Consider the following 15,851-nt stretch of genomic DNA (forward strand, 5'->3'; position numbering starts at 1 on the left):
GACTTTGGCATTGTTTAAAGTCTGCAGCCTACCTGAGCATTGTTGTTAACCATGCTCATCCCCTTATGACCACACTGTACCCATCTTCTCGTCACATCATCTCAAACTGGTTTCTTGAGCAGTGAGTTCATTGTGCTTAAATGGCCCTTAGAGTCACCAGATCTCAATCCAACAACACTTTTGGGATGTGGTGGAACAGGACACACATCATGGATGAGCAGCCAACAGATCTGCTGCAATTGCATGTACACCTCAACCTATTAATCCAGACATTTGTAAAACCCTCATTATAAGAAATGCTGATTTTTACCATGGGTAATAAATAACATTTAAAGACGGCACTAAAATGTGGGATATTTTTGCATTTTAAATCCAGCTCGCATGCGTCGTTTGTGGCTGTGTCACTTCTCTTGAGTATTCTTTTTAGAAGCTAAATTAAACGACAATCTTATTCAGTGTGAAACCTCTCCGTCTTTGCTGTAGTTTAGGATATGACTCTCAAGCTGTTTTCTGTACTGCAACACGTGGTGACAGGTTGGTGAGGAAATCATACCAAACTCAATCAGTTTCTCTGCATGTGTTGAATCCTGATTATGTTATCCCTCGTTTTTGATCCCAATATGCGTGCGCGTGTGTGTGTGTTTGGCAGGACGGGCTCAGCTCTCGCTCTGCTTTATGGGACCTCTGCTACACTGGAGCACCACCACTTCAACCATGCTGTCATGATCCTGCAGAGCGAGGTGGGCTATGTTCTTATATCTGCTGCAATGCAGTTACCATAAACGGTTTGCTAATGCCTACCTCAGACAAAACAGAAAGCATTCAGAAAGACCCAACATTCAGAATCTCTTCACAAAGACATTTTTTGCAGCACTCTTGTATTTCAGTGCATTGCATGTTCACATTTGTGCTACTTTTCATTATATTGAAAGTCTGTTAATATCTGCACTGCAGATCTTTTTCACTGCCCTGATATTTTACATGGTCAAACTAATTTCATTACTGATGCCAGCTGCCAGCAGCATGCACAGTACCAGGAACCTGGAACCACCAGGTCCAAAAATTAAATGCAATAATTTTAGTAACACTCATGGTTTCCCTGATGAAGTAGATGTCAATGCCTATTAATCCTGAAGGTTGAACAGTGAGTGATAGAAGGTTAAAGTTATGACCTTAAAGGACTGATATTACCTTTTTTTTTGGTAAATACACTACTGTGTAAAATTCTTGTGCCACCCCTCATTTCTTTATATTTTACTTCCAAATAGAGACATTTATTTTTTTTAAAGTGGTCTTGAGCAGTAGCTCTCCAGACATGTTTTTCTTTGGTCATTGGCTGCTTTTTCCACTCATTTTCAGTTCAGTTCTTGTACCTGAATATTTTTAGAGGAATGTTTTTTGTTTTGAAGCCACTTAACACTGATCTATGAATGATTAAGCATTAAAAAGTCATCTCACACAAGGGATGAACCAGTGTTGTGTTGACCAATAATGGACAGATTAGCAGAGAAGCAATTTTAAATCGTTTAAGCACTTTGTTACTAGTATCTGACGTAAAAATAAATCCTTTGTTTACTCAAATCTATGAAAAACTGCCACAGATAAAATGGTATTAATAAATAGTATTTTAGAAGTGCTATCAGCTTAAATGTTGTCCAATCTCAGTATGGTGTGGTATCTCAGTATGGTGTGTCCCTAATATATTTGAGGAAACTGGCCCATCAGATGATCCATCTACTGTTCACTGGAGCCTCATCAGAAATGGTCTCAGTGGAAGGGTTTTTGTCAAGAAGTGATTCTTCTTAAATGGGAAAGAGGGAGAAAAGACTGATGTATAACAAATTACACAAGAACTAGACTGAAAAATCAGTGGTAATAGATTTTATGGAGTGATGAATCCAAATCCAGATTTTCTGCACATAAGGAGGAAGTCAGTGCAGAGGTCCAACAGTGAGCATCTATAGCCATCTGTAAAAGACAGTGGTGCTGGGAAATGCAGAAAAGAACCACCTCAGTTGTTCTCCTGGCTGAAGTTTGGTCCTTTTGCAGCATCCTGCCATGCGATTACATTTGTTCCTGACCACCGAGAACACTCAAGTTAACTTTTATCGAGTGAAAAAAAAGTTAGCTTGTTTATATTATGCTAACATAGCTGTGTCGCTAGCGGTCACGTAGCACATCATTATATACCAGCTAGCCAAACTTCAGTAACCCTACAAACGTCACTGCTGTTTAGTTTTCTGTCTTCATTTATGTTGGAAGTGATAACAGAGCTGTACATTTTAATTTGTTTACAAAACCCCGCAGTCAGGACATGCTATATTGTATTTAGATAGAAGCTAGCGAGCTAACTTCCTGCTAACTATTAACTCGGTTAAATGTCATAAATTCCGTTTTCATGGATGCCTGGATGTTAAACTCAATTGTTACACCTGGTAGAGCAGAACGCTGATCATTTTATTAAAGATGAAAGACTTTAGACAGTTTTTCAACTCTCAGTAATGCCATAGTGATCGTTTGATATATGGACCTGCAGCGGAGTTTAGGCCCAGACACGGCTAGTGACGTCAGACTCAATGACCGGATAGAGACGAGAAGAAAGCTTGCCTAAAATTTGTATGGCTCTGTAAGGGTGTCTGCCAACCAGCACAGACTTTAGGATGGATGCTCTTAAAGTAACACGACTAGTATCTACGTTTTACCATGACTGCGCAGAAGTCACGTGTTTCCCTGCTGTCAAACTCCTGTGCACCTAATGTGGCTCTTCAACTCTCTGGCATCCCAAATGAATAAATGCTAAATTTTTCATAAAAGAAAACAGTGTGTGTGTGTGTGTGTGTGTGTGTGTGTGTGTGTGTGTGTGTGTGTGTGTGTGTGTGTGTGTGTTTGGGGAGAGGGGGGTAGTTTGTACTCACAGTGCTTGGAGGCAGACAAGTGGTGTGGATTGTCTGCTACATGTGAACGAATAAACAAATAGCTCACGCTACTCTCAAATCAATGTAATTACCGAGATGATTGATTCGGTGGTAATTGGTTGAGAGAGACATTTTACCAGGTGACTGGATTCCGTGAAGTTGTAATTGAAGGCGTTTTGAGGGAGCAGCTGAGGCGAAGCTTAGCGGTAGTTTCCACAGGCTTCATTATCGTGGTGCTGACAACACAGTAAGCTGACAAATGTTTGCTTGGAATATCATAATGGTGTGTGTTGATACTGGGGTTGAACTACTGTTATCCTTAGTTCATTAGCATATAAATGAACAGCGGGGCTAATTCAAGTCGAAGCTGGAGCTCAAATTCAATCCGCCAGCCCGCGCAAACCATTAATAAAATTGTAAACTTTTAAACGTCACTCGCTTCCTTTGTATCTCTCAGATCCCGCTAGTCATTCTATTTCAGTCGCCTCCTTCCTTCATCTGCTCCAGTTGTGACAGAATGAGAGATGTCCTTTGTGTTACTGATGTTATGCAGTTCAATATTTCATAGGAACCCATGAGCTGATGAAAGGAATTACAAGCATGTTGGCACAGTTTTTAGAGTTCAGTGCTCAGGTTGCGAAAGGGAAAACGGTGACGATCAGCATTTAAAAACCTCTGCTAATTGCAAACCATCCGTTAGAGGAGAGTGGATATAATGTGATCGCTTATATTCTAACTATGTGTTCTACTGTTATGGCTTAATTGTCCAAATAAGATCTTTTTATGACTCTTTCACACGTCAAATTTGTGAAGACTTCATAGGACTGCACATTCCCTCATTCTCTTCTCTCTATAACACAGAAACGTTTTATGGTGGTGTAGTTTTATATGGCTTTAATTTCCATATGAACTGACAATTTGGTTAGATATTTAGGCGTGTTAATGGTTCTAACAGGGGTGAATACCAGGTGTAGTAAGCACACTCCCTTCAAACACCCCCTGATTTTTAAAATTCTCCCATCAGCCCTTTGTGGTGCTGACACAAAGGGCTGATGGGGCTGACCCCTGTTATAGAGAGATACACTTGATATCTCTCTATAACAGGGGTGTCAAACTCAAATACACAGTGGGCCAAAATTCAAAACTGGAACAAAGTTGCGGGCTAACGTTAATATTTATTGAAATATATTTATTCCTCCAGATATAAGAATGAATCTTTTCTTATGGACTCAAACACGTTTTGCTGAAAAACTGAATATGGAACAAGCAAAGCTTAATACTAAACAATATATATATTAGCTGTATAATACCAGTAGGCCAGCTCTAATAGTAATTTGGTATGGCTTCGCGGGCCAAATGTAATTAGGCTGCGGGCCAAAGTTTGACACCTATGCTCTATAATATCTGGAGCTATATAAGTAAAATTGAACTGAAGGTTTTTGTTTCAGTTTATCAGCTCTCTCTGGTCACAAAATGCTCTGTATATGCTTCCCCACATATGAATTAGTACCTATTAGTAATAGGGCTGGGCTATATCATACCGTTCACGGTAATACCGGTGTAACTTTGGACAACGATAGGAAAATGAAATATCGTGATAGAATATGGGTAAAACGTGCGTGCGCAGTGCCTTTGTTTACATATGCACATGGCGGTGACACAGAATGAGAAGAGTGAAAGCGGATCGTTGAATGAAACGGATGAACCAGAATTGGTTTGTAAAAATGCTGCAACTTCAGTGGTGTGGAACTGGTTTGGCTTTCATCGGTCAGATACACAACAAAGCACTATTTTTGGTAGAGCATCCTAGCGGGCCATCGTTATTACCGTGTTGTTTGGAAAATACAGCACACTTAAAATCAATCCTTTGATTTTTCTGAAAATCGACAGTGCCCCTTATAATCCCGTGTGCCTAATGTATTAATTCTGGTTGTGTTTACTGACCTCGAAACGATTTTATGTGGTACATGGCGCTCGAAAATCTGTCAAATGTTTTAGTACGACTTTGCTAAGCTACGAAGCTGCACCGCTTGATGGACTGTCGCAGCATTACGGCTATCGTAGGCAGGAGCCTCGCGGAGTGATACCTACTGTGCTTCAACATAACATTGCCGTATTGTGTGTGTATAACCTCTTTTTAAGTTTTGTGGATATTATACATGGTTATGCTGAGGAATTTCCACTGGAAATGCCTTTTGGTTAAACTGTCAGCAAGGAATTTACATTTGCACTGTTAAATTTTTATATAACTTTAATGCACATAAAAAGCAGCTGCTTGTTTAAGTCAAAATGCATTGATGGGGTTTTTTGCACTAATAAAGTTGTGGAGTTGTAAAGCATTTGTCTAGTGTCAATTATATCGTCAGTTATATCGTTATCGCAAATTTTCAAATGTATATCGTGATAAATATTTTTGGTCATATCGCCCTGCTCTAATTAGTAAAAGTATTATTATTAGTAGTAGTATTAGTATACATTATTACTGGAATTCTTCTTTTTAAAAGAATCTTTAAATTTAAAAAAAAAAGAGGCTGGGAACCAACTAGAACTTTGACTGTAAAAAACAAAACAAAAACGCTTCCAATTCAACACTGACAGTAGTTTCCTTGATCTCTGTGCCACCTTTCTAGTTGACAAATGCTTATTTTAACACGTAGATTGTAACAAAATTTAGCCCAAACTTTTATTAAAGGCCAAATGTGAGCAAGCCTAGATGAGTTGAAGTTGAAATTTTGGGACTAAATATCAAATGTTAATAGTTATTGCGGTAAAAACATTTAAGTGGACGGATTGGGTAATACATTTGTAAAGATATCCCACACTGCTATCACGTCAGCTGCTTTAGTTTGTATATCTGACGACAGGTTTGTGCTTCTCTTAAAAATTATACAGCAGGTCATAGGAATGGTACTTATCCAAAATGTCCAGGGACAGTAATCATTCATTTCAGGCTACTTGTATGCTTTTAGAAACGTGGCTTATGTTTTCTTTATGGTGTCTCTGTGTGTCTCTCCACAGGGTCACAATATCTTCTCCAACCTCTCGTCCACAGAGTACAGCGACCTCATGCAGCTGCTGAAACAGTCAATTCTGGCCACAGACCTCACACTTTACTTTGAGTATGTACCGCTAAAAAAACCACTGCTTATTAAACTGTTAGTGAGATGTCCACAGAGCCCTGACAGTGTAGCACACTGACAGCTACAGAGCCTCTAGCTGTTCACAGCTTACTATGGGTTTCTTTTAGGTAACATCGCCCCCTTGTGGAATTTATGTAATTTACATGTACATATGAGGATTTCTTGTTTTCATTCAGGAATAGAAACATGTTCTTTGAGCTGGTCAGCAATGGAGAATACAATTGGAATGTGAAGGCACATAGAGACATGTGCAGGTAATCGTGTATGTCTTTGTCTTCCTGATTGAATTTGGTTTTATGTTACATTTTTTGGGATTATTAATGCTTCTTAAAATAAATATGTCTTCGCAGATCCATGATGATGACAGCATGTGATCTCGGTGCTGTCACTAAGCCCTGGGAAATATCACGAAAGGTGACAAAAACAGTGTGAACTCTCATGCTCATATGTAACACAGGCGACATTTGTGTGGATGTATTTCAAATCCATTCACGTGGAGCTGAAATGGCTGAGCAGCAGAAAGATACGCTGCATTCATAATCAAATCATCATTTAAAGCATTTTGAAGCAAAAAAGTTTAACTAGCCGCTGCATATAAATTGTGGTAATCTGCTGCTTTTCTTTGACAGACATAATAACTTGAGGCGTAATTGGCGATTAATCACTTAGTTGACTGAATTAGCACCTTATTGAATTGTCTCTCTTCAGGTGGCTGAGCTGGTGACGAGCGAATTCTTTGAGCAGGGCGACAGAGAAAGACTGGAGCTGAAACTCACGCCCTCTGTGAGTAAACCGAGCCAGCTCTGGTTTTGTGCTTTTTTGCACTTTCTCTCCCCTCTGCTGACCTCTAAGAGCTGATGATGCTGAAGATAGATTTTCGCTGCAGTTGCTGCACATAGTGGCTGTTTAGGAAACACGAGAGCTTGCGTCCCATAGTGTGAGAAAAGCATATGGTCAGCTTGACTGCTCCACTGCCTTGCTGCTGTGCCAAAAAGAAAACTGTGGACAGACTTGCAGTAATTCTTAAAAACAGAAAAAGGAGAGAAGAAAAAGAAAAGAACTGCCCCCGGTTGCATTTAGAGCAAAATGTGACCTTTTTATTCATTAACGCTATTTTGGTGTATCGGGACTTTACAAGAAAATATGTTTCCTTTTTTTTAATTAGCAAAAGAGCACTGTCTGTTTGACTGAGGGGTTTTTGAGCTTGAATTATGTTGGAAGTCCTTAAAAGGGGAAAACATACAGCTTTCCACGTACAATTAATGGCTGTTGAGTAATCGAGCCAGGCCACATTGCCTCCTCTCTGAAATAACTAATTCAGTAGCCTCAGGTCTGCTGCTTGTGTCAAACCTTTACCGCTCTGTGTGTGGGTGTTGGAAATTAAATATTAACTTCTAAGTCATATCCCAGTAACTATCTCTGAAGCACAGCCTCGGTGGAGGCTCTTAAATTCCGGCTGCAGGAGAATGAGGCGGAATGGAAAATAAAGTTATAAAGCTGTCTTGAGAGCTGAATGAGAATTTTCTTTTACAAAAGCAAGAACGGCAGCACTTTAGGGACCATGATGCTAACTTGTAACCGTTGTTTGTCTAGTGTGAGCACTGATATAGATGTAAATAAATTCTGTCTTTTGTCTTTCAGGCCATTTTTGACCGAAACAGGAAGGATGAGTTGCCAGGGCTTCAGCTAGAATGGATTGATGGAATCTGCTCTCCGCTGTACGAGGTAACGCTTGAAGATCCGCCGCTCTCTGGCCTTCATTGTGTGCCGCTTGTCACACATCCGCCTCTGACATCAGCAGTCACCGTCCTTCGCCCGTTATTGTCCTCCACTGACGCCAGCAATGAAACTGTCACCAACAGCTATTCAACTTTCTATGCAGCAACAGATTTCTCACTGAAAAAGAAACACTTTTTTTTTCTTTTATTGAAAGCTGTGGAACAACTTCAAGGTTGCATCCTGCTCTTTTGAGAATAGCAGTGTGAGTGTGCACTTCCTGGGTGTGAGAAAGCTCAGAGGTAGTCGAGTGCGTGAATGAAGCTGTGATGTAAGTCGGGTTGAAACGTCTCAGTAAGACAGTGTTCTTCGTTGTTCGCCGCACACAAATGAAATTAGCAAGGACTGATGCGTTCGGTTCTTTAAATACCAAAAAATTTCAATAAAAGCAAGCAAGCAAGAAAGAAAATCTCATTTCATTTCTAGATCCCTCATGAGCAAATATTAGGATCAAGCTAATACTGTGTCCTTGCTAGTACAGTGATGCGCGTGTGCATGTGTTTCTGAATGACATCAACAGAGCCTCACTGCCCCTCCCACTGCCAGCAGCGGCGGCTGTGTGGGAGGAAGAAAAAAGGCTGACTTACTGGTGAGATCAGGTCTGTTAAGAGATGAGACGTGCTGGAGTTAAATTCATGAAAGTCAGACAGAAGAGGAGTTGTGAAAGGAGTCGAGGATAAAACAAATCATTCAGTTTTATAGAACCGGGGCCTTTTCCCTCTGCTTTTTCTACTGTGAGACTACACAGCACAACCTCTCTTCCTTTTTACTGTCATATTGCACATATTACTCTTAGTTGTCACGGGAAGAAAACAAACCATAGATCATCCTCGCATCTACTAAATTAACCCAGGATCAGTGTCAAAAGTTCGAGCAGACTAATCTTTGCCAGGCTCTGGTTACGCCATTGTTACTGCCAGGGTAGTGTAGATAAAAAGCATCAAAGCTGTGCGCCGTCTGCGTGGGGGGTTTGTCTTCACACTGGCTCGTGTAAAAAGCTGATGTTTGGAGAATCCAGATATGGAGCTCACGATCACGCTGCTGCCAATTAAACTTGCGACGGGGAGTACAGAGGAAGTTCAGAGGCAGCAGGGTTTTTATCCGTGGGTGGAAGAGATCTCGTTTGTGATCTCGCTGATCTCCTTCTCCTGGTGGTGACTCGCTATTTTCTGGAATATTAATCCCCCCATTATATAACCTTCCCTTCTTCTTACCCCACCATATGACAGTCTCTTCTCTTCTGAGTCTTCCTTAGTGGAATAATGAAGCTGCGCAGACCAGTGAGGATATGCCACAGAGGGTTTTCTGCTGCGTAGAAAGCGGGAACATGTTTTTCCCCAGAAAAGCCCCCTCTCTCAACCTGCAGATGAGACAAATCTCATCAGGTTTTGTAGAAAATGTGAAAATAACTCTGTTATGTAGGCATGTGGTGCATGCAACTGCTTTGAGAAAAAGGATTAAAACTCATTTATATGATAATTCTGTTTCATGTGAATGTTTGTGAGTGATACACATTCACATTCATTCAGATTCATTATCTGAATGATAGGTGGGAAGCACTTAAGCATAGAAAAAGGTGCTGTGTCAATGAATGAATGAGCCATGGTGTATAAGTGCTTTGAGTGCTCAGAGTAGAAAAGCACTAAAAGAACCAGTTGATTTACCAGTTACATCAGTTACATTCATATATGTTTGTACACGTGAAACGTTAATATCTACCTACCTACAGTGGATGCCGCTCCTGTCTTGACAATAGGAAACAGACATAAGGAACACTGCTGTTGTATGACTCCCATATGAATGTTAAAAAAAAACTTGCCTTGTAAGTTGGACATATATTCAATTGTTAAAGTTCAGCATCAAAAAGAGATTATTGAAATAATAACTAATTACACTGGCTGACTGCCCTGGATATCCAGTAGGCAATGTTAGAAAAATAGAGTTCTGTCTTGCAGGTAATTTATTAAACAGTGGGTGACAGCTTTGACCACATTGCCACAAGCAGCTCAGTGCAGAAAAATGACAAAGGCAACTAATCTCAGTCATACATGTGCTTCTAATCTTTAGAAACCAGCCATTTAATGGGCTGCAGCTATGAACCGGCTGTGTGTCGCTGTTATTGTAGTCGGCTACTCCCCCTGTATTGTTTCATTTGTTTGCCCATGTAATGCAGTGGATGAATAATGTGCAGCTTCTCTAGCCCCAGTCTGAGCCTAAAAAATAAATAAGTATATACTATTTCAACTATCTGGATAAAAAAAAAATGTTCCCACTGTTGTGCAAAAACAAAGTACTGCAACTGCTGTAAAGCATTACTCTTAAATAAAAAATGTTATTCTGTATCAAAAAATATTGGCAACAATACATCAATGTGTGCGATTTTGCTTTTTTGCCTTCTGTTGTGTAAATTCATATTTGTTTGGATTATTAAAAAAGGAAAAAAAGTACCAAAAAAAGTTTTTGCTAAAACACAGACTGTATTTAAAAAAAGGTTAAGCCTCGGGTTTTAACCCTCTGAAGCCTGACCTGTTGCTGACATCAGACGGGTGTTTTGCAGCATTTTTTAAACATCTGTAACTCCAAAACCATTTGCTTATTTTAAGAATTCCAACGCTTCCTCAAAGCAGCGACTCTGCGCGTTGCTACGGTTAGTACAGTAATTGCTTGGGAAGAGAGAGTGAGTGAGTAAGTGACGGAGCTCGACAGAAAACAGACACTTTATTGGACATTTGGGTTGTTTTCACTGTTTTTTTAAATTGTCTTATTGAGTTTTGAATGTGGTGCTCTGCCTGGGATTATACTGTAATGACCCTAATATCACAAGCATAGAGTTGCTGCTTTCAGGAACCATTAGAACTTTTTTGATTGACGGGTCAAGAGTTACGGTAGTTTGACGTAAAGGTTTGACCTAATGTGAACTTGTTTTTTTGTAATGCAAAGGGTGACAATTCATTCAGTACATTGGGCTGAGGGGCCCCTGGTGAGCTGTGAAGGTACTGCATGTGTACTGGAGTAATTCAGTTTGACATTCCTCACACGTATGTACAGTTAAATATTTATATAAACGTATTTATTTATATAATAACTTAATTGAAACTGGGAATAGGAGCGGTTATTTTGTGAGATTACTCATTATTATTGCTATTGTATTGAAGTTTGCGTCCCAGTGACTGTGTAACATTAGCATATTATAGCCAATAGCTTGTGTTGTTTATGTGTTTTAAGGAAAACTCTTTAAGGAAATACATCACTTATGCATTTTGCTTAGAGTGGGGGGGGGCGTGGGATTTTCTGGTTTTTAAGTGGCCTGCAGTACGCTTGACTTTGGGAGTAGTTGATTTAATAAATTATGCTCCATCCAGCCATTCATTCCTCATGAGGGGGAAATGAAGAGCGGATGGCTAGAGGGTGGAGACTGTCCCAGCTGTCATGGGACATGAGGCAGGGTACACGCTAGACAAGTTGCCAGTCTATATTGCAGAAATTACAGTCCTATTAAGAGGAAAATAAACAAAAAAGCAGAGCCATGCTTTAAGGAATAATGCATCATCACTTCAGCATGCAGTGTTTCTTGTTTCGTCCATAAGATCCATTCCTCTTCAAAAAAACAGACAGACAGACAAACAAATAAAAATACCCCCTATGAGTTTTCTTCTAAGAGTGACTGGGCTCTCCCTTAGAGATAAGGTGAGGAGGTCAGTCATTTGGGAGGGACTCTGAGTCCTGTTGGCAGAAGGCTGCTGACCATGAGGAAGACATGCTGGACAGATTATATCTCTCAGCTGGCTTGGGAATGCCTTGGGAATGCATCCCTCTGGATAGCCTGGAGGAGGCTGGGGAGAGAGATGTTTGGGTTTCTCTTAGCTTAGACTGCTACCCCTGTGACCTGAATCCAGACAAGCGGAAGCAAAATAAGAAGTTTTCCTCAGTCCCGGCTGTATACTACGAAAACTTTTTGGGTGTTTTGGGTTTTTTTTTTTTTGCTTGTGGTGTTTTATCCTTTATTTATTTCTGTCAACCCTTTAACCCTGCAAAAGTAGCATTTCAAAACATTTGTTTTTAAGCAGTATCTTGCCGTTGTAAGCACATGTAGCCAACTGTAAGTGTTAATTCCTTTCCCCCCCCTCTTTCTCTTTCTAGACTCTGGTCAAGTTGAATCCCAAACTTCAGCCGATGGTTGACATGATCAAAGCTAACAGGGCCAAATGGGAGGAACTGAACAGGAAGAGACAACGTGGCCAGAGTGTTTCTGCACCCGCGAGCCCCTGCAGTGGTGACAGCACAGAAGCCAGTGGCTGCACTGTGGCCAAAACTGGCAGCACACTCTGCTGCAGTGGCAGTGCTGACGGATCACCATCTAAAGCAGCTAGTTAGCTTCTGCTGCCGAGCTTCTGAGCTGATTTCCTAGGCTTATTTCCTCCAAAATGCAGTTTGCAAAGGAGGAAGTGCAGTGCATGCAGAGATTCATGGGCTCTGCTCCTGTTCGCTTTTTGCTACTAGGGATGAGCTTCAGACTTGAGTGTGGCGCTATCATAGAGGTTTTTCTGCTGCCTTCAGATTCCCTGTGCTGAAGGGTGACAGAACTGTGTTTGGCAAGCTTGTCAGAGCAACTACAAATCAGCCGATGACGCCACGTCAGAAAGGAAACTCAAACCACTGTGTCAACATGTCAGCCAGTGAGCTAACACCAACAATTCCACGGCAGTGTACAGATTTTCAGCACAGTCGTGGAGAATATAGGGGAGGAATATTTGTCTCTGCTGTGGTTTGTTTTGCTTTTGGCACCCTCTTGTTGGTCATTCTTTTTGTCCAGGGTAACAGATTATTATTATTATTATTTGTAAATCTGTAAATAGGCTACCGAGTTATTGAAAAGAGTAAGGATTGTAATGTGACTGTAGACTGTCACAGGAACAACAAGGACCTGTGACAGTGCTTGCAATGCAAATTGAATTCCCACTCCCTCTTTTCCTGTGCCTTGTTTTAGGATCCTAATGAAACATGCATGGCCTCCGTGCTGAGGTTCTTAGATAGTGTGTCAAACCACGCTGTATTTTTTTTTGCCATAATTTGTAAAAACCAGTGACTGCAATTAACATCTTGACCCCCATAAACTTAAATATATATTTGCCTAGTTTTATAAATGCAGGGCCTGACTTATCACATACAAACTTACATACGCGCACACACACACACAAACGTGCCTTGATGAAGCTGTTCTGATATTATATTAACTTCTGCAGGAAAAATCTTAACATCTACTAATTTAACACTCGCAGCTGTTACCTAAAAATAAAATATTCTTTAATATCAAAAGCCATTGTTGGACATTTGAAGAGCTGCCCTTTTTTGCTTATAGCCAATCAGTTTGAAAGGAAGATCCTTACCACTCTTGTGGTTATCTGTTGAACAGGCAGGTGATCAGAGCTTAGATAGCATAGAGACTGCAAACACGTGGAAGCAGATAGCATTGCTGTTTCTCATTGTTTATTGTCTAGCAGTTAAGGGTATTTCCTAAAATGTAAAACGTTTCAATCTAATTTCTGGCCTTTTCTAAACTTCACAAATGCTACCAGCTGTATACTGCATTTTATTTAAAAAAATTCCTGAGACAATGACATATCACTTGTAGTCACAAACTTTTGTTTCAATTAGAGCCCAGTCATTAATATATTGTTGGGACTTAAATGAGAAAGTAAAAACTTTCAGTACCTATATATTGGGTGATATTCTTTGAAGATATTGAAACATAATATGTTAGTTAAATGTCAGTTATATATTCATTTTTAACATCACTAAATATTTCATAAAATAGCAAAAAACTTACTATCACGACCCCACTTGACTCCACGGTTAGACTCTATATAAAGGATGGACAGAGCCTTCGTTAAGCCACCCTTCAGTTAGTAAACTAATGTGCGACTTAAGTCTTAAACGTATTGTTTTAGTGAAATGAAGAAGAAGAAGATCTGACTTTGAAACTGAGAGACACCACACAGTCATCGGCTAACAACATGTGACTCACTTACTTTCAAATTCTAATGATAATTTTAATTAAAATACTAAAATAATCAGGGAAGTATATGCTGAGCTTAAAGAGCAAGGGAGCCCAGGGCATTTTTCCTGTAAATATATATACAACTGCAGCTCTTTTGACAGTCAGTGCTGCCCCCTGCTGGTTATTTAAAGAACTTCCACATTGGCTTCCCCATATATCTTTTATATACAGTCTATACCCAGCTGAGATGTATACTCTTGTGCTCCTGCACAGTCCTGAGAGCTTTGGAGTTGGAGCCACCCTATGGACAAACTATGTGATGACGCCATTTCTAAATTAGGCTTTAAATTGGACATTATTTAAATTATCAAACAATTATAATAAGTGTTATTTTGGGGTGGGGGTTTGCCTTATGAATTGTGTTGTAGCTTTTGTTAATTGGAGTTTTACAACGTGACTGTGCACATTGTGTGGCATGGATCTGTGTGCTCTGTATTTTAGTTGAAAAGCTAAACTGAAGTCAGCCAGATTGTTTGTTTTTTTCTTTGTTTGTTTGTTTTGTTCTTTTTAAAGAAATCGCATGTCTTTATGCAGTATTAAATTCAACCACTTGCTAAGGATGTAGCAAATAAGTGAGCCAAGAAATACCTCGTACTTTCATCAGTAAACATTTTATCTCATGGGAAATGCATGACTTAAATTCTATTGCATCATGTTATGTGATTTACGTATGAATATCACTGTTCTATTTTCCAATTAGGTCTCCGTGCAGGGCCAACTTCTACTCATTTTTTCCCGCAGTGTAACGTGCTTTTTGTGTTTCTACTTTCTCCCAGTTTGGACTCTGGATTTATTCACGGCAGGCTAAACTGAAAGAAAACTAAGGCATGGAAAGGCAAATGAGCGATGTTTCTGTTGAGAGTTTAAATAAAAACTGCTGCTACACGTGCTCTGGTTTGCTCTGACTCTGATTGTGGTGATCCATTTTGAAGCTGCGCTGCTGTCAAGTATGCATTTTATTTTATGCATTTATTTAAAAACAAACAAACAGTAAAACGCTGCTTCTATGTAAATTATTACCTGTTACTACATACAAGGCTCACAAACTATATTTCATTGTTAGATAGCCTTTTTAATAATCAATAATTCAACGAGATTTTAACTGACCTTTAATTTTAATGGTGCATTTTTACAGTTCTGTGCCAAAGCCATGTCTCATTTCTTTATATCTTGCTTCCAAGGAGTCAGAATTTCCTGTAACTTCTTAAAGTAGTCTTGAGCAGTAGTTTTCCAGATTTTTTGAAGGTCTTTCAAAGCTTTTCTTTGGAGACTGGCTGCTTTTTCACACATTTTCAGTCCAGTTTTTATACCTGACTGTATGTTTTTTTTGTTTGCAAAACCAAAAACCACTTACAGTGGGGCAAAAAAGTATTTAGTCAGCCACCGATTGTGCAAGTTCCCCCACTTAAAATGATGACAGAGGTCAGTAATTTGCACCAGAGGTACACTTCAACTGTGAGAGACAGAATGTGAAAAAAAAAAAATCCATGAATCCACATGGTAGGATTTGTAAAGAATTTATTCGTAAATCAGGGTGGAAAATAAGTATTTGGTCAATAACAAAAATACAACTCAATACTTTGTAACATAACCTTTGTTGGCAATAACAGAGGTCAAACGTTTACTATAGGTCTTTACCAGGTTTGCACACACAGTAGCTGGTATTTTGGCCCATTCCTCCATGCAGATCTTCTCGAGAGCAGTGATGTTTTGGGGCTGTCGCCGAGCAACACGGACTTTCAACTCCCGCCACAGATTTTCTATGGGGTTGAGGTCTGGAGACTGGCTAGGCCACTCCAGGACTTTCAAATGCTTCTTACGGAGCCACTCCTTTGTTGCCCGGGCGGTGTGTTTTGGATCATTGTCATGTTGGAAGACCCAGCCTCGTTTCATCTTCAAAGTTCTCACTGATGGAAGGAGGTTTTGGCTCAAAATCTCACGATACATGGCCCCATGCATTCT

At 39.9% G+C, this 15,851-nt stretch overlaps 1 protein-coding gene across 1 annotated transcript in view; it reads left to right on the forward strand.

Moving 5' to 3' along the window:
- The window catches only part of pde11a (phosphodiesterase 11a), a 55,469-nt gene extending 40,709 nt beyond the window's left edge, over positions 1–14,760 (forward strand). The window contains exons 14-20 of the mRNA XM_085385134.1: positions 650–740; positions 5,934–6,034; positions 6,232–6,309; positions 6,406–6,469; positions 6,764–6,838; positions 7,697–7,780; positions 11,972–14,760. Coding sequence (XP_085241260.1) covers positions 650–740; positions 5,934–6,034; positions 6,232–6,309; positions 6,406–6,469; positions 6,764–6,838; positions 7,697–7,780; positions 11,972–12,205 — 727 coding nt within the window. The 3' untranslated portion in view covers positions 12,206–14,760. The remainder of the gene's footprint in view (positions 1–649; positions 741–5,933; positions 6,035–6,231; positions 6,310–6,405; positions 6,470–6,763; positions 6,839–7,696; positions 7,781–11,971) is intronic.
- The last annotated feature ends 1,091 nt before the right edge of the window (positions 14,761–15,851 follow it).

Source organism: Rhamphochromis longiceps, linkage group LG16, assembly GCF_057381845.1.
Source record: "Rhamphochromis longiceps isolate RC_006_pf linkage group LG16, R_longiceps_female_GT1.1, whole genome shotgun sequence".
Taxonomy (NCBI): Eukaryota; Metazoa; Chordata; class Actinopteri; order Cichliformes; family Cichlidae; genus Rhamphochromis; species Rhamphochromis longiceps.